Source organism: Drosophila novamexicana, unplaced genomic scaffold (assembly GCF_003285875.2).
Source record: "Drosophila novamexicana strain 15010-1031.04,08,12 unplaced genomic scaffold, DnovRS2.1 tig00000564-arrow-pilon, whole genome shotgun sequence".
Lineage (NCBI taxonomy): Eukaryota > Metazoa > Arthropoda > Insecta > Diptera > Drosophilidae > Drosophila > Drosophila novamexicana.
The window spans coordinates 1,101,788-1,125,896 of record NW_020824810.1 but is presented as its reverse complement, the minus strand read 5'-3'; the positions used below and the strand labels follow the sequence as shown (position 1 = coordinate 1,125,896).

The 24,109-nt window shown below is 39.4% G+C and overlaps 1 protein-coding gene across 1 annotated transcript in view; it reads left to right on the top strand.

The window, feature by feature from the left end:
- The window catches only part of LOC115762313 (probable serine/threonine-protein kinase DDB_G0282963), a 56,544-nt gene that overhangs the window by 26,667 nt on the left and 5,768 nt on the right, over positions 1 to 24,109 (top strand). The window contains exon 4 of the mRNA XM_030704480.1: positions 11,875 to 12,059. Within this exon, the coding sequence (XP_030560340.1) occupies positions 11,875 to 12,059 (185 nt within the window). The remainder of the gene's footprint in view (positions 1 to 11,874; positions 12,060 to 24,109) is intronic.

Below are 24,109 nucleotides of genomic sequence, written 5' to 3'. Positions count from 1 at the left end.
AATTTGAATTGTTCGCTGTTAGATTGGTTTTGTGTGTTGAGTTTCTCTCAGTTAACTTGGCACTTTTTAATAGTATTTTTTATGCCTCGCTTGGGCTTATTGCAAATTCAATTTGTAGATTCTGAATTGAATTATTTGCTTTAATTGGAGATGCCGCTGCCGGAGTCTAAGTGTGTCCATAAGTGCCTGCCACAATGAAAGACGAGGCAGCGAATGGGGTTAATGGGCACGACTTGGACTTGGACGCGAACTCGGACTGGGTCTGGGTCTTGTAATGGGTCTGAGGCTGAAAGCGAATGCATTTAGCCTGCAATTACATGGCACAAATATCAAAACAACAACAACAACAACAAATAATAATAATCTTGTGCACACGAACGTTTTTCCTCTTGTGGCTTTTCTTTTTGCGTGCCATGCAATTAATTTTCCCGACACACTAAAGACTTTATGCGAACTCCTCTACACTGACTGACTGTCCTGCTGTTTACCATCTGTTGTCTCTGTTTCTGCTTGTGTTTCCCTGTCATTAAGCCGTTCGCTGCTGTGTGTTGTATCTGATAAATGTGTCCGCAAATATGGCAACACTTTCACCCTCCCTCTCTCCCAACTCGCAACTGCGTTGCCCTTTGAGGGGCATAGTTGTGCGTGTGTTTCACACTTTGTGAAATCCCATGCCGCAGTTCAGCAGGTGTCATAAACATATTTAACGACAACAGCAAAGTCAAATTAAATAATTACTTAAGCGCCGGCCAGACACAACACGAAACTTTATGAAATACTCGACAAATTACAAAATTCTTTACAAAAACTGAAGGTAAAATAAAAAAAATGGACTTTTAAAAACTTGTTTATATAATGATAATTAATATCAAAGGATGTAGCTAAAAGCATTGTTAACAAGGACAAATATTCTGCTTAAATTGTGACAAAGACAAATCTTTCAAAGTTCATTATTTACTCAAAGCTCAGGCATTACTCATGCACATTAATCAAACTGAGAAGTTGCCGTTTTCTTTGTATAATGCGCCATATCTGGGTATATCGCTTTTGCAACAATCGACAGCTTTTGTTGTGTCATAAAGAACTTAAATCAAGTCCAATCGGGACATCGATGATTAACAACAAATATAACAAAGGAGCCACAACTCACAGCTGTGAGGGCAGCTGCTGGCAAAACGAACTTGGAATCTGAGTACCAAATTGTTACTATTGAAATATACGCAGCTTTCTTTATATAATGCCATTTATATATAGACTATATTTACTTTCTGCATAATGGAAAATGATTAAATATTCATTAAAATCGAAAGTTGCTGCTGTATTTGAACTGGCGACCGCCCGCTGGCTGGTTCGACGCAGCCGTTACGCTTGACTTTAACCGCTTTCTGCATGTCTATATAGTACATGTATATACATATTATTGCGTGTCATATTTATCACACTATTATTTAGCGCTTATTTATGACAAAGCGTTTCGTAATCTTATTTATTCTTTGTGCTACTTCACGAAAGAAAGACTTGAGTGCTTGCATCAAGTATTTAAATAATACTAAATTACGCTGTATATTGCTAAATTATGATAGCCCTCTCTGTATGTGTGAGTGTGCCACAAGCGTGAATAAGTATTTTAAGCATGCCCCAAAAGAGAATGCCACAGAAAATCCATTTGGTGCTAAATTAAATCACTTGAAGATGCCAACGCGCGATATTAAAAGCGCATAGAATCCAAGTGAAATCTCTACGCAACAGACTAGCTTGTGGAGCAAGGGGGGGCTATCTATGTGGGGAGGGGGGGGAGGGGTGACTGGGTGTCTATATGGCGCTGTGGAACGATCCAGCGAAAAGCGAAACAAAGGCAGCCGCTGAAGCGACAAACAGCGACAGCAACAACAAATTGAAATGACCTACATAATGGCCAAGAGCCTTGTTGTTGTTGTTGTTATTGCTGTTGTTGTTGTTGTTGTTGCTGTTGTTGTTGGCATGATTATTGTTATTGTTGCCCATCATAGAAGCAGCGAGTTGCGAGAGAAACGACAACGACAACGACGACGACAACTGCATGAATGAATATCCCAACCTCATGATGAGCTAACGAGCAATTTAAGAATTTAATTTATGTGCATACACACACACACACACAAACACACACACATGCGCGCGCGCTTACTCACACTTAGCTGCAGATACATTTACAGATGCAGATACAGATACAGATACATGTCTGCTGGCAGCCACTGTGTGTCGCATGCAACATGACAGCGGCCAGCAGCGGAGCCTAATGACGTAGCCACTTAAGCGCGTTTCATGCTTGGGTGTATGAGTGTGTGTTACGGTGTGTGTGTCTGTGTGTGTTTGTGTGTGTGTGTGCGCGCCACATTGGCTGCGGTTCTTTCGAATGCTGAGTGAGTCCGTGGTAGCTGCTGCTGCTGCTGTCGCATTGGCAACATGTTAAAGTAATTGCCAACCCGGATGCTTGGCAGCCGACGCTGCCATCACTGACTGTGCCACATGAAAGCCAGAAATTAGAAACGGATCTGAAATTAGAAATGCCTCAAGCCCAATGCAGTGCAGCTCTCAAGTTCTTGTTCTTGTTGTTGTTGTCAGCCAGTCGAAAGCCCAATTGCAGTCCCATTGCTGCTCATAATGTTGGGCACTTGGGTGCCCGGTCGCACTGTGTGTGGGTGACATTTATGTATACGAATATAAATAAATATATATATATATATATTTATATATAGATATGTGGAATAACACTCAGAGGAAAACAGGAGAAATTTCATAGAAATTGTTGTTTAATTTATGTGACTCCTGAACCCTTCTAAAATGAGTAAAAGGGGTTTAATGTATAACAGGGAGATGAAAGCATAAAGAAACCAATTTGTATATATGACAACTAATTTCCAGTTAAAGCAAGCTTCATATTTATGTCTTATTTTACTTCAATAAGAAGCCTGTCGAAAGTTTTCACTTAAAGCAAGCTCCATTTACATATTTATTTCTTAACAAGTATTCTTCTTAAATCCCAAAAAGCTATCGAATTCATTTGAGTTTTCTCCGAGTGTACACATAAATATAGTATAATGCATTTATATGCGTATATATTTATATATGCGAGGGGGCGCGCCAGCTGGCTGCCAGCAGTCGCCAAGTCTGCAGTGCCACACTTTACACTTGGCATGCTGCCCTATATACGCCAACATGTTCCTTCCGCATCCCACTTTGCCGGCATTTGTTTCTCGTTGTGCGTGTGTTTGTCTGTGTGTGGGCGGCATTTGTTGGCAGTTGCAATGATTGCGTTTTATGCATTCAAAAATTGGCAATAAACGCGTTCGCTGCCGGCAAACTTTGTCCGCATTTATAGCCCGATTGCATCGATGGCTGCGATGGACAGCGCCAACTTTGCCATATAATCTTTTACGCGGGCATTAAGCTCACTTACGAGCCAGTTCACGACAATGCCAGCAGATAGCTAGACAATGTGTGTGCCTGTATGTGAAGAGAGAATTCGAGACTTTGCGGCAGCTTTCGTTGCCAACTGGCAACTGTTAAAGTCGCATGACACCAGCTGAAAGTAGTCTTAGATGAGATTAAACTCGATAAAGTCGTATTATTTGCTTCACATTTGTATTTAATACAATGGAACTTATTTAAAGTTTGACTAAAGAGCTTTTCATGTTCGCATACTGAATCTAGTTAAGCTTAACTTAAAGCGTAACTGTTCAAGTGAAAATTGTCTTAGTTGAGTTGTAACTTGATAAAAGTCCAGATAGATACAGATTATTTAAAGCTAAAACCTACGCTAACGAGCTTTAAGTGTCCACATACTTAATTTTCGCGTGCTTTAAGAATTCATCTCGAAAAGAGTTTTTAAAGAGCTTTAAGAAGAGTTACCTTAGCTTAAAGCTTTTAGCTCAACTGTTAAAGTCGAGAAGGTCTATAAATAATATTGAAAATTGTTAGTGAAAAGCTTTAAGTCAGTTTACCTAAGCTTTAAGAACTTAGTGCAACTGTTACAGCTGAAAAACGTTCTTAAATTAAGTGTAAATTTGTTCACTAGCTAGCTTTAAGTCAATTTATATAAGCTTTAAGCATTTAGCGCAACTGTTGAGCTAAAATAAGCCGAAGCTGAGATTTAAACTTATCAAAACTTTTTGCATACCCAAACTATAGTTGTTATTAAATTTAAAAAGAAGCTTTAAGCTTGCGCACACTTAGTTAAATTGAGCTTTAGGTGCAAAGTTAAGCAACTGTCACTCGATTTAAAGCGTTTAGCGCAGCGGCAACAATAGCTTAACAACTCAACTTTGTACTGTGTCTCCGCCTGCCTGTCAGTCTGTCCGCCTGCCAGAGTCGTGTTCGTGTGTTACGCCCACCGGCACTTTAATCTAAACTGTGAGGCGTGAAGGCACCGAGGCAGCAGGCGCAAGCTGCAATTTTGACTGGAACTGGAACCGAACTCAACTGAACTAAACTAAACTCTGAAACTCGACTCTAGACACTCGGCTTTGGCGTCAGTCAAGCGTCAAAGCGTTTTCAGTTTACTTGGCGAAAATAAACGTTGGCCAAGTTCGGCTCTCCGCCCCCCAGCTGCCCCCTCCTAATGTTGACGTTGACGCGGTCGGCAAGATTGGCGTCTCTCCAGTTAGTAGGTCAGAAGTTTCTGTGTTCTGGGCTATGTGTGAAATGGTTACTTTTACTCTAATATCTCAACCCGCTCTTTAAATACACAAAAGTCAACGTGACTTTGTCTCTTTTGCTTAAGATACAACTGCTTCTTCTTCTTCTTATTTTATGGCCGTCTGGCTTGCTTTCATTTTTATATGCAACAACAGGAACAATAACAAAAAGAAACAAGTGCGACAGCGAGTGCGATTTTAATGCTGGGTGAATGTCATGTTCTGAGACACAAATGCGGCTCTCCCTCAAACTGCTACTGGTTTTCATTTTATGTTAACCCAGACAAAGACACAAAAGCACCAGAACCAGTAGAGAGTAAGAGAGAGAGAGAGAGAGAGAGAGAGAGAGATAGATTGAGAGAGGGAGGGAGGGAGAGAGTACTTATAAGTAGTCGGCAGAGCTCTGGACAGATACTTACCAACATTTACAGATGGGTATTCGGGTATTATTCTCTTTCGCTCCCACTCTCCCACTCTCTCTCTCTCCCTCTCTCACACATTTCTCTCTCCCTGTCTCTCGCAGCACTTACTTTGAAGTTTTTAAAGCTGTCGCAGTGTCATGAAATTTAATAGAACACCTGAGCTGTGCTTTATGCCTTGTCTGGTTTCCTGCTGCCTTTTATGCTCTTATTTAAAGACCACACTTTTTGATAATTTTTCACAAATATAAAAACCGAATTTTTAAAGAACTTCTAACATGTACACCTCAACGAATTTAAGCCCAACTTATTTGACTTGAAGTGTTTTTTTTTCTCCATTAGCTAAAAAAGCAGCCCAAAATTCGCTTGGCTCACACTTAGTTACAAATATAGCACAGAAATAGAAATCAAGGTGCCTTAATTTCATGCCAAATTATAAAAGTCCACAGACAAACAAAAAAAAACTCCATTACAAATCAGAACTCTGCGGTAAAGTTGAAAAGCGCTCTGTAATTATGGCTTCGGTTTTTTGTGGGCTTTGCGGGGGGCGGCAGCGGGCAGCTTTGATTGAAAGTTGAAAATGGCTTTTTTGGGGTTATTTTTTTTTGTCAGTTTTTTTTTTTTGGCGTGCTATAAGCGCCCACTTAGATTTAGTGAAGCGATCTAATGCTAAACCCAACTCAGCTCGGCTCAGCACGCTCTGGCAACGAATTCGTTTCTCACTCTGGAGCTGGCCTGGCCTGGCCTGGGTTCGGGCAAACAAAAGCGAAACAAAACCCGAAAACGCTTTGTCAGCGGCCCAAAACTTGATTTGTAGCCAGCCAAACAGTCCGAGCAAACCAAACGAACCGTCTATCCGTGCCAAGCATTCATCCATTCATCTATTCATCTGTGGGCTAAAAGTTTGGTTTGTGAAAAATCATTATTTAATTTGCTATTCTCCATGCTCTTTGTTCTCGCTATTCGTCTACTTATTGTTATTGTTGTTTATGAAAATGTGCCAATATTATTAGCTTAAGCAATATTTCTACTAATTACAGCCGCTGCAACTGGGTACATGTGGTGCACTTAGAGAAAAAGATTATTCTCAGTTCCTGTTTAAGTTTGAAGTGCAATTTTCTTTATTTTGCATGAGACGTGTTTTCAAATTTACAAGAATATTGTTTTATGCATTTTTTGCTTCAATTAAGTTTTATATGTTCTCACTGTAAGTAGAAATATGCTTAAACTTGATAAGAGTCACACTTGATAATACTTATTACAAGAATTTTTCTGCTTTAAACAAGCATCAAACGTTTTAAATGCAAGCAGTACTTTATTAAAGTAATTTATGTGGGAATTTTAAGTGGATTTAATGTGTATCAATAAAAAAGTTTTGTTCTTAAGTAAAGAAATTTCTATCTTATTTTAAAATTGTTGAGACGAATAACTGCATATGACTGTTCTTAAATTGAGCACTTCAATTTAATTCAAGTAATAGATTTAGGACTTTCAACTTAATTGAAAGTTTTTTACAATAAGAATTTTGATTTCAGTTTAAGTTAAATTGAACTTATTTTAATTCCATTATAAATACAGCTTCAACTATTCATAAATTGAAAACTCTGCTTGAGTCAAGTATTTAGGATCAAGGATCTTAAAGTAAGTCATCAGCTTCTTCTCAAACTTATTTTAATACAATTTTTGCTTGACTTTAGTAGAAAGTTCCCCTTTGTATACTCTCAGTGTAAGATTATTCGATTACGTTTGCTGCATTTCTATAATTTGATGCCATTACCATTGCGCAAGAGAGAAAAGTGCATTCGTAACAGACGGATAGACAGACAGAGAGAAAGAGAGAGAGAAGGGGGGGGGGGGGGAGGGGCACGAAATGAAGATGAAAGCAAACAGCAAATAAATAAAATATTTATGCTAATTTATTTACTTAAAACAAAAAAACATTTTCGTTTTCTGTGCGCGAATTCCTTTTTTGGCGTTATTTAATTAGTTTCTGTTTGCACCTCATTGCTGCCCCACCCCACCCCAGCCGCCCCCCCTCACCCATCTGGCTCTTGCAATTTCGTGTGTCTGGCAAAGTTTTCATTACTGTGTTTTCTCAGTTTTTCCACCATTTTTTGTTTTCCAGGCCACTTTTGCTTTCAGACGTGTTAATTAGTTGCCAGTTGCCAGTTGCCATTTGCTGATTTGGGCTTAAAGATTTCTGTGCTGCGGTCATGAGTTGCGACAATTGTTGTTAAAGAGGAAACCGAATTCAAACTTCATTCTGCTCAGATCTAGCGGAAATGTATTTGAATATCTTTATGGGAATTCATGCCAAATCATTTGCTTTGATGTGGCCAAGTCTCATCAATTGCTCTGCACGCAGCACGTTTCCCACAGCTTCGGTTTCGCTTTTGCATAATTCTATGGCCCCCTGGCCCGCCAAGCCGCCAAGTTCTAGGCACATTTGTGAATGATTTTCTCAGTTGAGAATTTGTAAAGACAGAATTCAAATTGCAGGAGGGCCCCAACGTCGTGGTGGCAACGACCCCCCAGCCTATGCAAACACGCAACACAAAGAAGCCGCAACAAATGCAACAACAAAGGCAACATTGATGATTGATTAACATCAAATTAGCTGAACAACAGGCAACAGCTACGTTTTTGTACTTCAAGATACTGCACTTTCAGATACAGATACAGATAGAGCTGTAAATGAGCTAGAACTAAATGCAGCTATTGAATTGGAAGATTCAATTCAAATGACAACCGAACAGTAGCTAATTGCAGGTGAAACTTAAGTTGTGCAATCGACTAATTGCGCATTTGTTGTTGGCCATAAAAGCACAGCTCAATACATTATATAGATATATATACGATAGATATGTATATACTTATTTATACGATAGATATGGTAGCTACTTATAAGCCTCAAAGTAGTTCAGGGTCAGCTTAGAGCGAACAAGTATATCAAAAGGCAGCTGTCGGCCAGTCGGAGAGTCAGTCAGCCAGTAATTCAGTCAGTCAGTCAATCACTCAGTCAGTCAGTCAATCAGTCAGCTTTATTTTTAAGCAAGCTTTACGAACAAGTATATCAAAGAGCAGCTGTCGGGCAGTCAGTCAGTCAGTCGGTTCAGTCCGCCAGTCAATCTGCATTAACATTAACATCGAACTGCATTTCAATTATTATTATTATTTTTTTTTAATTAATTAATTGCAATTTATAATTGTAATTTGCCAGCATTGACACAGTTTTTGCAGCGTTAAATTAAATAAAATGAAAACTTTCCTTTTTTTTGTTGTTTTCATTGAAATGGCGGCTTTTCCGGCGAACAAACGTGACATTTACAGGCGACTGCACAATTTTCAATTGATTAAGCAATTTTATAGTTTTCCCAACAAGCGCCAGAGTTCGTCTCTCGATAAGCACTTTTCCAAGCAAGAGATTGATTACAAATTTCATTCGACTCATTGCAAATGCCACTTTTTATGCATTTTGCATATGCGCGCTCGTAAAGGCCGCCAAAAACCCCTCCTTCCCCTCTTCCGCGCCTGCCAGCTGCCAGTTTAAAACATAAAGATTTTTTTTAGCGTGCGCGCTAATCAAAGCGCTAAATGGCAGCAAAGCCTGCATCAAGTTCGGTTTCGGCCCCAAAACGCAATTTCGTTTTTAGCGAAAACTCAATTGGCGGTAAAAGCTAAAACTCAAATTGCATGGCTATAAAATGGCTAACTAATAGATCTCTAAACACAACTCGAGCTTCAACTTTGCTTACCAAAACAAAAAAAAAAAACAATTAAACTAAATAGGACACATTTTCATTCTACAATAACTTTTGCGTTTATTATCCAATTGTTATAAACTTTTCAGCGTCTTCATAAATAGCAAAAGTCAGTGTGCTTAATAGGTATCTGCTGTAAGTGAAACATTAAAAACAAATTAGTAACCCCAGCAGTTGTTATTAAGGCGATATTCTCACGAAAATCGATTTTAATTAAAGTTTCGATAATAGAAGGTGTTATCGATAATAAGATCAACTAAATCTGCTCACAGTACACCGCATGTCTAGTTATTGTTTCATTTTCAATGCTTACATGGCTTGAAAGCAGATCTGAAGTGCGATATTAATGGATTTTTTCGAAAATGGGAGGTTAGTTCTGATTAAAAGAGGCGCATGTCTAGCTATAGTCTTATGTTCCATGCATACAAGGTATGACAACAGATCAATAAATATCTATGATTTTTTGGTAATGTAACGTATTATTGATAAAAAGTGAAACTATTTCGGTGTACATTAAGCCGTATGACTAGCTATTGTGCATGTTCAATGTTTACAAGGCTTCCAAACGGATCTGAGAGTTAAAATTGCTCGATTTTTCGAAAATGGAAGTTATCCAAAGTAGTTCTGATCACAATTGGGCGCATAGATATATAGATAGTCACACTTTTAATGTTATAAAAACAAATTTGTAACCGATATATATCGATATTTGAAAAATGAGGATTGTAATCGATAATTAAAAATTTAGTTCTGATCAAAATAAGCCGCATGTTTAGTTCTGCTCCCAGTGCGAATGTTAACAAGGCTTCAAAACGGATCTGAGAGTCGATATATATCGAAATTTTCGAAAATCGGAAGCTGTTATCGAAAAGGAGCCAAACTTGTTATGTGCACAATATGCCACATGCCGAGCTCTCGCTTTCATTAATTGCAGGGTATTAAACAAAATTTTTAAAAATGTACGCGAACAAAAATAAGAAGATAAAGTTAGACTGGGAAAAAGCTGGTTTGATGCGCATTTAACAAAAGAAAAAGTACAAGTTCTTTGACTTCTTTTTATCATTATTGTTTTATTCTATTTAATGCTTCAACAATAGCAATGATAAAGCTGGTTTCGTTGGAGACGTGAGAACTAACAACTGACTGAATTTAGCTTTTGTTTTCATATGCTTTTGGCTGATTTTACCTTTGACTCTGACATTTTGCGCACTCATTTCCTCTCCTAGGCGTGTGATGAGCGATGGATGCGCTAAGAAGATCTTATTTATCATGGGATGACATGACGGCAGCTGATGAAACGCGGTTCTCGCCACAGTTAAACACATGGCTAAACACATAGGCCGAGTTGGCGACAGGGCGAGGCCGCCGGGCGAACCCTTAACCCCTTGCCTTGGCCGAGGTATTGTGTACATTTAATGGCGCATCATAAAAAAATCCTCGAAATCCTCGGGCGACAACATCAAATTATTAAACATAAATTTCCGGCCATTGCCGGTTGCCTTTTTATGCACGTAATTTTCCAACAATTTATCATTCGGTTTGCTTAAATTGCTTCGATGACACAAAAGTGGGCAACGTCCCATTGGACTCGGCTTGCGGGAGGAGGGTGGGGGGCGTGAGGAGAGACTTTCTTCGGGAGTTGGGGGTCACGGGTCGCAGCTGCTTGCCTATAAATATTTCGGCGTCTAATTGTTTGGCAAGCCCCGAGCTCAAAGGCCCCCCCCCTCCATCTCGCCCAACTCCTTAAAAAGGGGTTGTCAACGAGCGTCTGTGGCCATAAAGAAAATGCTGCCGTGGTTCGTATCCTTAAACGAATCTCTGCCTCCTGCCACTGCCACTGCCACTTCAATGTCTGGGTCTGCGTTTGTGTCTGAGTCGCAGTCGCAGTCGAAGTCTGTATCTGTGTCCTAATGAATTTACGCACACACGTCGTCATTGTCGTCCTTTTGTTGCACAGTGGCACAAAGTGCGTCTACGCTTGACGTTGATTTGTAGGCCTCAACAACTTTTTTATCTAGGTTTTATGTGTAGAATATTTAATTCGACAATTTTGTTAGATATATATAGATAGATATAGATTTATATAGATCTTCTGATGATCTTCATTTTATAATTTCCACATTTTTAGAGCGTCTCTAGCCCACAGTGCAAGTATCTACAAATTGTATGCTTCAGGACCTTATCTACTAAGGTTTTATTTTTATTGGTAGATATTTTTTTAACATGTTTTAAGCGTCTTTAGTCCACTTCGCAGTGCTGCTTTATAGATTGTTTTATATTTATTCATACTGCCGATTTATATATATATTTTTTTTAATATTAAATATACACAAATTTTCACCACTTTTAGCCCACTGTGCAGCGGTATCTGTTTGCCGAAGGCTTTTATTTATTCAATAGATATTTTTCATTAATTTTCAAGCGCTTCTAGCCCACTGTGCAGCGTTGTCTTTGGTGCTGTTCCTGCAGCGTCTGCGTCACATAAATTGTCCTTGCTGCCTTTTTTTCTCTATGTTTCGCCAAATGGCAAATGCGCAAAATATTCTACGCTGTTGGCCATCCGCATCCGCATCCGCGTCCTCCAGCTCATTCATATCCTGAACGTCATCCTCATCCTCATTTTCGTCGTCGTCGTCGTCGTCGTCGTCGTCGTCGTCATCGTCTGGTCGTCTCCTCTGCCTGTTTTATTGTGTTCGGTGCGCAAATTTTGGTCTTTCAGCTCATAAATCAAAAACATTACAACAATTGTGTCTCGCAGCACGCAGTGTCTTTGCGCTGCGCTTTTGTTGCCTCCGCCGCCGTTGTCCTTGCCACAACCAATTTGCACGCGCCACGAAACAAAACAGCTGCCAGTTGCGTTGGCTCTGACCCTGTCCCTGTGCCTGCTCCTGACCCTGTCTATCCTTCTGCTGCTGGCCCACCTGCGCATTCGGTTAAAATGTGCTCCGGAAAATTGTTATACCAAAAATTTGTGCTGCAGCTGAAAAACTAACAAAAGAAATTCTTGATTATTTGCAGATCCCCCTCGGAGCGTTCCGGCAAGGGCTGCTGTGGCCAATGGTTCGCTGGACCGCCGCTGCGCGCTCTCATTGCTGTTGTTGCGCTCGGGGGCGTGGCCTGCGCCCTCGGCGGCGCTGCGCTGGGCGCCACGGGACTCGCTGGACCGCCAAATTCGCATCTGACCGCCGCGCTGCTAATGATTGGTAAGTAGAGAGTATCTCAAGTCGATTACATAACAGTGAGACAGTGTGTGTGTGTGTGCACACTCGTTTATAGTCCATATAAGCACGAGTCGAACAATTGATGGGGTCACACAAAAATGGCATTAAAATGTTGCCTTTCGCGATGTTTACACAATTTGTTGTTGTTGCTGTTGCTGTTGCTCTTATTGTTAATGTCTCTTGTCTGTGCATTTGTTGTTTTTGTTGTTGTTGCTGTTGCCTCACACAGCAATTTCTAAAATTATAACAGGCTTTGGGTTTTTTTCTGTTGCCCTTTTGTAATGGGCGCGTCTCTGCCTGACCCAGTTCGAAGAACAAACAAATTTTGTAAAGACACAAAATGTGTCAATATTGGCGCAGAGAGAGGAAGATAGAGAGAGAGAGCATTTAGTTCCGGCTACGAGTTTTATCAGCCCCAGATAGTTGGTAAATAAATATTGGCATTGTGTGTTTGTGTGGGTGGCCTATCCTCCAGCCAGATCTGTGGGAAATACGCCGAGATCTATGTTTAAACACGAAAGTAAAAGTAAACTGCTCTCAAGAACTTAAGCACAATTGCATTTGAAAATGAGAAGAAAAAAATATATTTGCAAGCTGCCAAACAATGCCAGAGATACGTAAGAGTCTAAGTATTTTAACTGCAAATAAATATGGTTGTGGTTTTTATAGCCTGAACCCATTAAAAATGGGTATAAGGGTATATTGTATTTGTGCGAAAGTCAAATGTATGTAACAGGCAGTAGGAAACAACTCCGACCCCATAAAGTATATATATTCTTGATCAGCATAAATAGCTGAGTCGATCTAGCCATGTCCGTCTGTCTGTCCGTCCGTCCGTCCGTCCGTATGTATGAACGCAAGGATCTCCGAACCTATAAGAGCTAGAGACTTGAAATTTTAGATGTAGATGCTCCTAGCTTCCGCGCAGATCGATAATCCGATAATTGATAACTTACTCCGTTTCCAAGCAATCGATAAAAATCGATATCGATATCCTGTTTTTTGGGCAATTTTGGTAAATAATAAGAACTAGAGTCACCAAACTTAACATATAGCTTCTAAAATAGAATATATATATGATATAGGATTTTTCTTCATGGTTTTCCCTCTAGATTAATCTGGCATTCAAATCTGAACACCGATTTTTTATTCGAAATGCATGTCCAAATCTTACCCCAAGATTCGTATATAGACATGGGTCCAAATTTACCACCCCCATAGCTCGGTCAAATCTCATCCGATTTTCACGAAGTTTGGCTTTTTCTTCATGGTTTTCCCTCTAGATTAATCTGGCATAAAAATCTGAACACCGATTTTTTAGTCGAAATGCATGTCCAAATCTTACCCCAAGATTCGTATATAGACATGAGTCAAAATTTACCACCCCCATAGCTCGGTCAAATCTCATCCGATTTTCACGAAGTTTGGCTTTTTCTTCATGGTTTTCCCTCTAGATTAATCTGGCATAAAAATCTGAACACCGATTTTTTAGTCGAAATGCATGTCCAAATCTTACCCCAAGATTCGTATATAGACATGAGTCAAAATTTACCACCCCCATATCTCGGCCAAATCTCATCCGATTTTCACGAAGTTTGGCTTTTTCTTCATGGTTTTCCCTCTAGATTAATCTGGCATTCAAATCTGAACACCGGTTTTTTAGTCGAAACGCATGTCCAAATCTTACCCCAATGTCGAAATGCATGTCCAAATCTTACCCCAAGATTCGTATATAGACATGGGTCAAAATTTACCACCCCCATAACTCGGTCAAATCTCATCCGATTTTCACGAAGTTTGGCTTTTTCTTAATGGTTTTCCCTCTAGATTAATCTGGCATTCAAATCTGAACACCGATTTTTTGGTCGAAATCCATGTCCAAATCTTACCCCAAGATTCGTACAAGCAATCGATAAAAATCGATATCGATATCCTGTTTTTTGGGCAATTTTGGTAAATAATAAGAACTAGAGTCACCAAACTTAACATATAGCTTCTAAAATAGAATATATATATGATATAGGATTTTTCTTCATGGTTTTCCCTCTAGATTAATCTGGCATTCAAATCTGAACACCGATTTTTTAGTCGAAATGCATGTCCAAATCTTACCCCAAGATTCGTATATAGACATGGGTCAAAATTTACTACCCCCATATCTCGGCCAAATCTCATCCGATTTTCACGAAGTTTGGCTTTTTCTTCATGGTTTTCCCTCTAGATTAATCTGGCATTCAAATCTGAACACCGATTTTTTGGTCGAAATCCATGTCCAAATCTTACCCCAAGATTCGTACATAGACATGGGGCAAACTTTACCACCCCATATCTCGGCCAAATCTCATCCGCTTTTCACGAAGTTTGGCTTTTTCTTCATGGTTTTCCCTCTAGATTAATGTGGCATTCAAATCTCGACACCGATTTTTTGGTCGAAATTCATGTCCAAATCTTACCCCAAGATTCGTATATAGACATGGGTCAAAAATTACCACCCCCATATCTCGGCCAAATCTCATCCGATTTTCACGAAGTTTGGCTTTTTCTTCATGGTTTTCCCTCTAGATTAATGTGGCATTCAAATCTGAACACCGATTTTTTAGTCGAAATTCATGTCCAAATCTTACCCCAAGATTCGTATATAGACATGGGTCAAAATTTACTACCCCCATATCTCGGCCAAATCTCATCCGATTTTCACGAAGTTTGCCTTTTTCTTCATGGTTTTCCCTCTAGATTAATCTGGCATTCAAATCTGAACACCGGTTTTTTAGTCGAAACGCATGTCCAAATCTTACCCCAATGTCGAAATGCATGTCCAAATCTTACCCCAAGATTCGTACATAGACATGGGGCAAAATTTACCACCCCCATATCTCGGCCAAATCTCATCCGATTTTCACGAAGTTTGGCTTTTTCTTCATGGATTTCCCTCTAGATTAATCTGGCATTCAAATCTGAACACCGATTTTTTAGTCGAAATTCATGTCCAAATCTTACCCCAAGATTCGTATATAAACATGGGTCAAAATTTACTACCCCCATATCTCGGCCAAATCTCATCCGATTTTCACGAAGTTTGGCTTTTTCTTCATGGTTTTCCCTCTAGATTAATCTGGCATTCAAATCTGAACACCGATTTTTTGGTCGAAATCCATGTCCAAATCTTACCCCAAGATTCGTACATAGACATGGGGCAAACTTTACCACCCCTATATCTCGGCCAAATCTCATCCGATTTTCACGAAGTTTGGCTTTTTCTTCATGGTTTTCCCTCTAGATTAATCTGGCATTAAAATCTCGACACCGATTTTTAAGTCGAAATGCATGTCCAAATCTTACCCCAATGTCGAAATGCATGTCCAAATCTTACCCCAAGATTCGTATATAGACATGGGGCAAAATTTACCACCCCCATATCTCGGCCAAATCTCATCCGATTTTCACGAAGTTTGGCTTTTTCTTCATGGTTTTCCCTCTAGATTAATCTGGCATAAAAATCTGAACACCGATTTTTTAGTCGAAATGCATGTCCAAATCTTACCCCAAGATTCGTATATAGACATGGGGCAAAATTTACCACCCCCATAACTCGGTCAAATCTCATCCGATTTTCACGAAGTTTGGCTTTTTCTTCATGGTTTTCCCTTTAGATTAATGTGGCATTCAAATCTCGACACCAATTTTTTGGTCGAAATTCATGACCAAATCTTACCCCAAGATTCGTATATAGACATGGGTCAAAAATTACCACCCCCATATCTCGGCCAAATCTCATCCGATTTTCACGAAGTTTGACTTTTTCTTCATGGTTTTCCCTCTAGATTAATCTGGCATTCAAATCTGAACACCGATTTTTTAGTCGAAATGCATGTCCAAATCTTACCCCAATATCGAAATGCATGTCCAAATCTTACCCCAAGATTCGTATATAGACATGGGGCAAAATTGACCACCCCCATATCTCGGCCAAATCTCATCCGATTTTCACGAAGTTTGGCTTTTTCTTCATGGTTTTCCCTCTAGATTAATCTGGCATTCAAATCTGAACGCCGATTTATTAGTCGAAATGCATGTCCAAATCTTACCCCAAGATTCGTATATAGACATAGGGCAAAATGTACCAACCCTATAACTCGGTCAAATCTCATCCGATTTTCACGAAGTTTGGCTTTTTCTTCATGGTTTTCCCTCTAGATTAATCTGGCATTCAAATCTCGACACCGATTTTTTGGTCGAAATCCATGTCCAAATCTTACCCCAAGATTCGTATATAGACGTGGGTCAAAATTTACCACCCATATAGACGTGGGTCAAAATTTACCACCCCCATATCTCGGCCAAATCTCATCCGATTTTCACGAAGTTTGGCTTTTTCTTCATGGTTTTCCCTCTAGATTAATCTGGCATTCAAATCTCGACACCGATTTTTTGGTCGAAATCCATGTCCAAATCTTACCCCAAGATTCGTATATAGACGTGGGTCAAAATTTACCACCCCCATATCTCGGCCAAATCTCATCCGATTTTCACGAAGTTTGTTTTTTTCTTCATGGTTTTCCTTCTAGAATATTGTGGCATTCAAATCTCGACACCGATTTTTTGGTCGAAATTCAAGTCCAAATCTTACCCCAAGATTCGTATATAGACATGGGTCAAAAATTACCACCCCCATAACTCGGTCAAATCTCATCCGATTTTCACGAAGTTTGGCTTTTTCTTCATGGTTTTCCCTTTAGATTAATGTGGCATTCAAATCTCGACACCAAGTTTTTGGTCGAAATTCATGACCAAATCTTACCCCAAGATTCGTATATAGACATGGGTTAAAATTTACCACCCCCATAACTCGGTCAAACCTCATCCGATTTTCACGAAGTTTGGCTTTTTCTTAATGGTTTTCCCTCTAGATTAATCTGGTATTCAAATCTGAACGCCGATTTTTTAGTCGAAACGCATGTCCAAATCTTACCCCAATGTCGAAATGCATGTCCAAATCTTACCCCAAGATTCGTATATAGACATGGGTCAAAATTTACCACCCCCATAACTCGGTCAAATCTCATCCGATTTTCACGAAGTTTGGCTTTTTCTTAATGGTTTTCCCTCTAGATTAATCTGGCATTCATATCTGAACACCGATTTTTGGGTCGAAATCCATGTCCAAATCTTACCCCAAGATTCGTATATAGACATGGGTCAAAATTTACTACCCCCATATCTCGGCCAAATCTCATCCGATTTTCACGAAGTTTGGCTTTTTCTTCATGGTTTTCCCTCTAGATTAATCTGGCATTCAAATCTGAACACCGATTTTTTAGTCGAAATGCATGTCCAAATCTTACCCCAAGATTCGTATATAGACATGTGTCAAAATTTACCACCCCCATATCTCGGTCAAATCTCATCCGATTTTCACGATGTTTGCCTTTTTCTTCATGGTTTTCCCTCTATATTAATGTGGCATTCAAATCTCGACACCTATTTTTTAGTCGAAATTCATGTCCAAATCTTACCCCAAGATTCTTACATAGACATGGGGCAAAATTTACCACCCCCATATCTCGGCCAAATCTCATCCGATTTTCACGAAGTTTGGCTTTTTCTTCATGGTTTTCCCTCTAGATTAATCTGGCATTCAAATCTGAAGACCGATTTTTTAGTCGAAATTCATGTCCAAATCTTACCCCAAGACTCGTATATAGACATGAGTCAAAATTTACTACCCCCATATCTCGGCCAAATCTCATCCGATTTTCACGAAGTTTGACTTTTTCTTCATGGTTTTCCCTCTAGATTAATCTGGCATTCAAATCTCGACACCGATTTTTTAGTCGAAATGCATGTCCAAATCTTACCCCAATGTAGAAATGCATGTCCAAATCTTACCCCAAGATTCGTATATAGACATGGGTCAAAATTTACCACCCCCATATCTCGGCCAAATCTCATCCGATTTTCACGAAGTTTGGCTTTTTCTTCATGGTTTTCCCTCTTGATTAATCTGGCATTCAAACCTGAACACCGATTTTTTAGTCGAAATGCATGTCCAAATCTTACCCCAAGATTCGTATATAGACATGGGGCAAAATTTACCACCCCCATAACTCTGTCAAATCTCATCCGATTTTCACGAAGTTTGGTTTTTTCTTCATGGTTTTCCCTCTAGATTAATCTGGAATTCAAATCTGAACACCGATTTTTTAGTCGAAATGTATGTTCAAATCTTACCCCAAGATTCTTATATAGACATGGGTCAAAATTTACCACCCCCATATCTCGGCCAAATCTCATCCGATATTCACGAAGTTTGGCTTTTTCTTCATGGTTTTCCCTCTAGATTAATCTTGCATTCAAATCTGAACACCGATTTTTTAGTCGAAATCCATGTCCAAATCTTACCCCAAGATTCGTATATAGACATGGGGCCAAATTTACCACCCCCATAACTCGGTCAAATCTCATCCGATTTTCACGAAGTTTGGCTTTTTCTTCATGGTTTTCCCTCTAGATTAATCTGGCATTCAAATCTGAACACCGATTTTTTATTCGAAATGCATGTCCAAATCTTACCTCAAGTTTCGTATATAGACATGGGTCCCTCTAGATTAATCTGGTATTCAAATCTGAACGCCGATTTTTTAGTCGAAACGCATGTCCAAATCTTACCCCAATGTCGAAATGCATGTCCAAATCTTACCCCAAGATTCGTATATAGACATGGGTCAAAATTTACCACCCCCATAACTCGGTCAAATCTCATCCGATTTTCACGAAGTTTGGCTTTTTCTTAATGGTTTTCCCTCTAGATTAATCTGGCATTCATATCTGAACACCGATTTTTGGGTCGAAATCCATGTCCAAATCTTACCCCAAGATTCGTATATAGACATGGGTCAAAATTTACTACCCCCATATCTCGGCCAAATCTCATCCGATTTTCACGAAGTTTGGCTTTTTCTTCATGGTTTTCCCTCTAGATTAATCTGGCATTCAAATCTGAACACCGATTTTTTAGTCGAAATGCATGTCCAAATCTTACCCCAAGTTTCGTATATAGACATGGGTCAAAATTTACCACCCCCATATCTCGGTCAAATCTCATCCGATTTTCACGATGTTTGCCTTTTTCTTCATGGTTTTCCCTCTATATTAATGTGGCATTCAAATCTCGACACCTATTTTTTAGTCGAAATTCATGTCCAAATCTTACCCCAAGATTCTTACATAGACATGGGGCAAAATTTACCACCCCCATATCTCGGCCAAATCTCATCCGATTTTCACGAAGTTTGGCTTTTTCTTCATGGTTTTCCCTCTAGATTAATCTGGCATTCAAATCTGAAGACCGATTTTTTAGTCGAAATTCATGTCCAAATCTTACCCCAAGACTCGTATATAGACATGAGTCAAAATTTACTACCCCCATATCTCGGCCAAATCTCATCCGATTTTCACGAAGTTTGACTTTTTCTTCATGGTTTTCCCTCTAGATTAATCTGGCATTCAAATCTCGACACCGATTTTTTAGTCGAAATGCATGTCCAAATCTTACCCCAATGTAGAAATGCATGTCCAAATCTTACCCCAAGATTCGTATATAGACATGGGTCAAAATTTACCACCCCCATATCTCGGCCAAATCTCATCCGATTTTCACGAAGTTTGGCTTTTTCTTCATGGTTTTCCCTCTTGATTAATCTGGCATTCAAACCTGAACACCGATTTTTTAGTCGAAATGCATGTCCAAATCTTACCCCAAGATTCGTATATAGACATGGGGCAAAATTTACCACCCCCATAACTCTGTCAAATCTCATCCGATTTTCACGAAGTTTGGTTTTTTCTTCATGGTTTTCCCTCTAGATTAATCTGGAATTCAAATCTGAACACCGATTTTTTAGTCGAAATGTATGTTCAAATCTTACCCCAAGATTCTTATATAGACATGGGTCAAAATTTACCACCCCCATATCTCGGCCAAATCTCATCCGATATTCACGAAGTTTGGCTTTTTCTTCATGGTTTTCCCTCTAGATTAATCTTGCATTCAAATCTGAACACCGATTTTTTAGTCGAAATCCATGTCCAAATCTTACCCCAAGATTCGTATATAGACATGGGGCCAAATTTACCACCCCCATAACTCGGTCAAATCTCATCCGATTTTCACGAAGTTTGGCTTTTTCTTCATGGTTTTCCCTCTAGATTAATCTGGCATTCAAATCTGAACACCGATTTTTTATTCGAAATGCATGTCCAAATCTTACCTCAAGTTTCGTATATAGACATGGGTCAAAAATTACCACCCCCATAACTCGGCCAAATCTCATCCGATTTTCACGAAGTTTGGCTTTTTCTTCATGGTTTTCCCTCTAGATTAATCTGGCATTCAAATCTGAACACCGATTTTTTAGTCGAAATGCATGTCCAAATCTTACCCCAAGTTTCGTATATAGACATGGGTCAAAATTTACCACCCCCATATCTCGGTCAAATCTCATCCGATTTTCACGAAGTTTGCCTTTTTCTTCATGGTTTTCCCTCTATATTAATGTGGCATTCAAATCTCGACACCTATATTTTAGTCGAAATTCATGTCCAAATCTTACCCCAAGATTCTTACATAGACACGGGGCAAAATTTACCACCCCCATATCTCGGCCAAATCTCATCCGATTTTCACGAAGTTTGGCTTTTTCTTCATGGTTTTCCCTCTAGATTAATCTGGCATTCAAATCTGAACACCGATTTTTTAGTCGAAATTCATGTCCAAATCTTACCCCAAGATTCGTATATAGACATGAGTCAAAATTTACTACCCCCATATCTCGGCCAAATCTCATCCGATTTTCACGAAGTTTGGCTTTTTCTTCATGGTTTTCCCTCTAGATTAATCTGGCATTCAAATCTCGACACCGATTTTTTGGTCGAAATCCATGTCCAAATCTTACCCCAAGATTCGTATATAGACATGGGGCAAAATTTACCACCCCCATATCTCGGCCAAATCTCATTTGATTTTCACGAAGTTTGACTTTTTCTTCATGGTTTTCCCTCTAGATTAATCTGGCATTCAAATCTGAACACCGATTTTTTAGTCGAAATTCATGTCGAAATCTTACCCCAAGATTCGTATATAGACATGGGTCAAAATTTACTACCCCCATATCTCGGCCAAATCTCATCCGATTTTCACGAAGTTTGGCTTTTTCTTCATGGTTTTCTCTCTAGATTAATCTGGCATTCAAATCTGAACACCGATTTTTTAGTCGAAATGCATGTCCAAATCTTACCCCAAGTTTCGTATATAGACATGGGTCAAAATTTACCACCCCCATATCTCGGTCAAATCTCATCCGATTTTCACGAAGTTTGCCTTTTTCTTCATGGTTTTCCCTCTATATTAATGTGGCATTCAAATCTCGACACCTATATTTTAGTCGAAATTCATGTCCAAATCTTACCCCAAGATTCTTACATAGACACGGGGCAAAATTTACCACCCCCATATCTCGGCCAAATCTCATCCGATTTTCACGAAGTTTGGCTTTTTCTTCATGGTTTTCCCTCTAGATTAATCTGGCATTCAAATCTGAACACCGATTTTTTAGTCGAAATTCATGTCCAAATCTTACCCCAACATTCGTATATAGACATGAGTCAAAATTTACTACCCCCATATCTCGGCCAAATCTCATCCGATTTTCACGAAGTTTGGCTTTTTCTTCATGGTTTTCCCTCTAGATTAATCTGGCATTCAAATCTCGACACCGATTTTTTGGTCGAAATCCATGTCCAAATCTTACCCCAAGATTCGTATATAGACATGGGGCAAAATTTACCACCCCCATATCTCGGCCAAATCTCATTTGATTTTCACGAAGTTTGACTTTTTCTTCATGGTTTTCCCTCTAGATTAATCTGGCATTCAAATCTGAACACCGATTTTTTAGTCGAAATTCATGTCGAAATCTTACCCCAAGATTCGTATATAGACATGGGTCAAAATTTACTACCCCCATATCTCGGCCAAATCTCATCCGATTTTCACGAAGTTTGGCTTTTTCTTCATGGTTTTCTCTCTAGATTAATCTGGCATTCAAATCTGAACACCGATTTTTTAGTCGAAATGCATGTCCAAATCTTACCCCAAGTTTCGTATATAGACATGGGTCAAAAATTACCACCCCCATAACTCGGCCAAATCTCATCCGATTTTCACGAAGTTTGGCTTTTTATACTCTGAACCCATTAAAAATGGTTATAAGGGTATATTGTATTTGTGCGAAAGCCAAATGTATGTAACAGGCAGAAGGAAGCAACTCCGACCCCATAAAGTATATATATTCTTGATCAGCATAAATAGCTGAGTCGATCTAGCCATGTCCGTCTGTCTGTCCGTCCGTCCGTCCGTCCGTCCGTATGTATGAACGCAAGGATCTCAGAACCTATAAGAGCTAGAGAAATTTTAGATGAAGATGCTCCTGGCTCCCGCGCAGATCGAGTTTGTTTCTGATGATCGATAACTTACTCCGTTTCCAAGCAATCGATAAAAATCGATATCGATATCCTGTTTTTTGGGCAATTTTGGTAAATAATAAAAGCTAGAGTCACCAAACTTTACATATAGCTTCTAAAATAGAATATATATATGCATTTGATGTTGGAAGAAGAGGGTTCAGGGTATCCCCTAGTCGGGAGCTCCCGACTAGAACCTCTTACTTGTTTATATTTCTGTTAATGCACTTGCAGGTATGTTATTGGAGTAAAGCAGCAGAGTTTAAGCTTTGGTCTTGATAAACAAAGAAGTTTTCCTATGGCAGCTATTTGATGTAGTACTTTGATGTTGATGGGATTATGCATATATATAAGGCGAAGGCTTAAAATGGGAAGACTAATAAATGCCGAGCTTGGCTTAGATTTACTGTAATGACAGCTAACATAAAATATGATATTGTGGTGCGATTCGGCAAAAGAAAGAAATTGCCTATGCAAAGTTTCGGAAGAATAGCTTCAAGCCTGAGATATTAGTTTGCATAGGAACAGAGAGGCGAACGGATGGACAGAAGGACATGGCAATGTCAACTCGGCTGCTGATGCTGATCTGGCATATATATACTTCAGGTGATCGGAGATGTATTTTAAACGACTTCATGACAAATGTGTTACTGTGTGTGAGCAGCAAGAGAGCAGATTAGCCAGGTGAAACCTATCCAAGCTGTGTAAAGCGAATGAGGAAGTCCAGAAGCAAGACATTCAAGCCTTTCAGCTGATTTTGCTCAAGAAATCCTCAAATATATATATATATATATATATATATATATATAAATATATATATATATATATATATAAAACATATATGTGGGTTCTCCCCGTTTGCATACGAATCGAATCGAATGCAACTTTACAGCTTTCGCTCGCTCTCAAAGCTTAGAATGGTTTTTCTTAAAATCAACTAGAATTTAATGCCATTTGGCTGAGTAGTTTGCAACGCACTTGTGATTGAATCATACGAGTTACTCATGAGTCACTTATTGGGTTCTCTTTCGCTTTTCTGCGCAGCTCACGTAACCAGAAAGCGGGGCCAAGTTCCAACTATGTGCCGTCTGTCGATCTGGATCGGGGTCTGGGTCTGGGTCTGGGCCTGGGTCTTGTGCTGTGGGCATTACTTATGTATGCGGGGCTCTAATCAATTGCCGGTTCGCTCATTTTAGTTGGGGCCACTCGAAGCGTGACATTGCGCCATTTTCTGTCGGCAATTACCAAAAATTGTTGACTTGTAACGCAAAGTTTTACATAATTTAATGGCAATCAAGGCGGAGGCAACAACTAACTGTACACACACTCACACACACATGTCGCCTCTAATGGAGACAGCCCCTGCCGCTGGCATACAGACGACTTGTCACGCTCATAACAAACGCACAAATTGCAGTCGCTTTTTTATTTTTGCGTTCAGCTTTTTTTTGAAGCGCAAATTGCTCATGAAAATGTGCGACAACAACAACAACAACAAAAGCAACAACTACAAC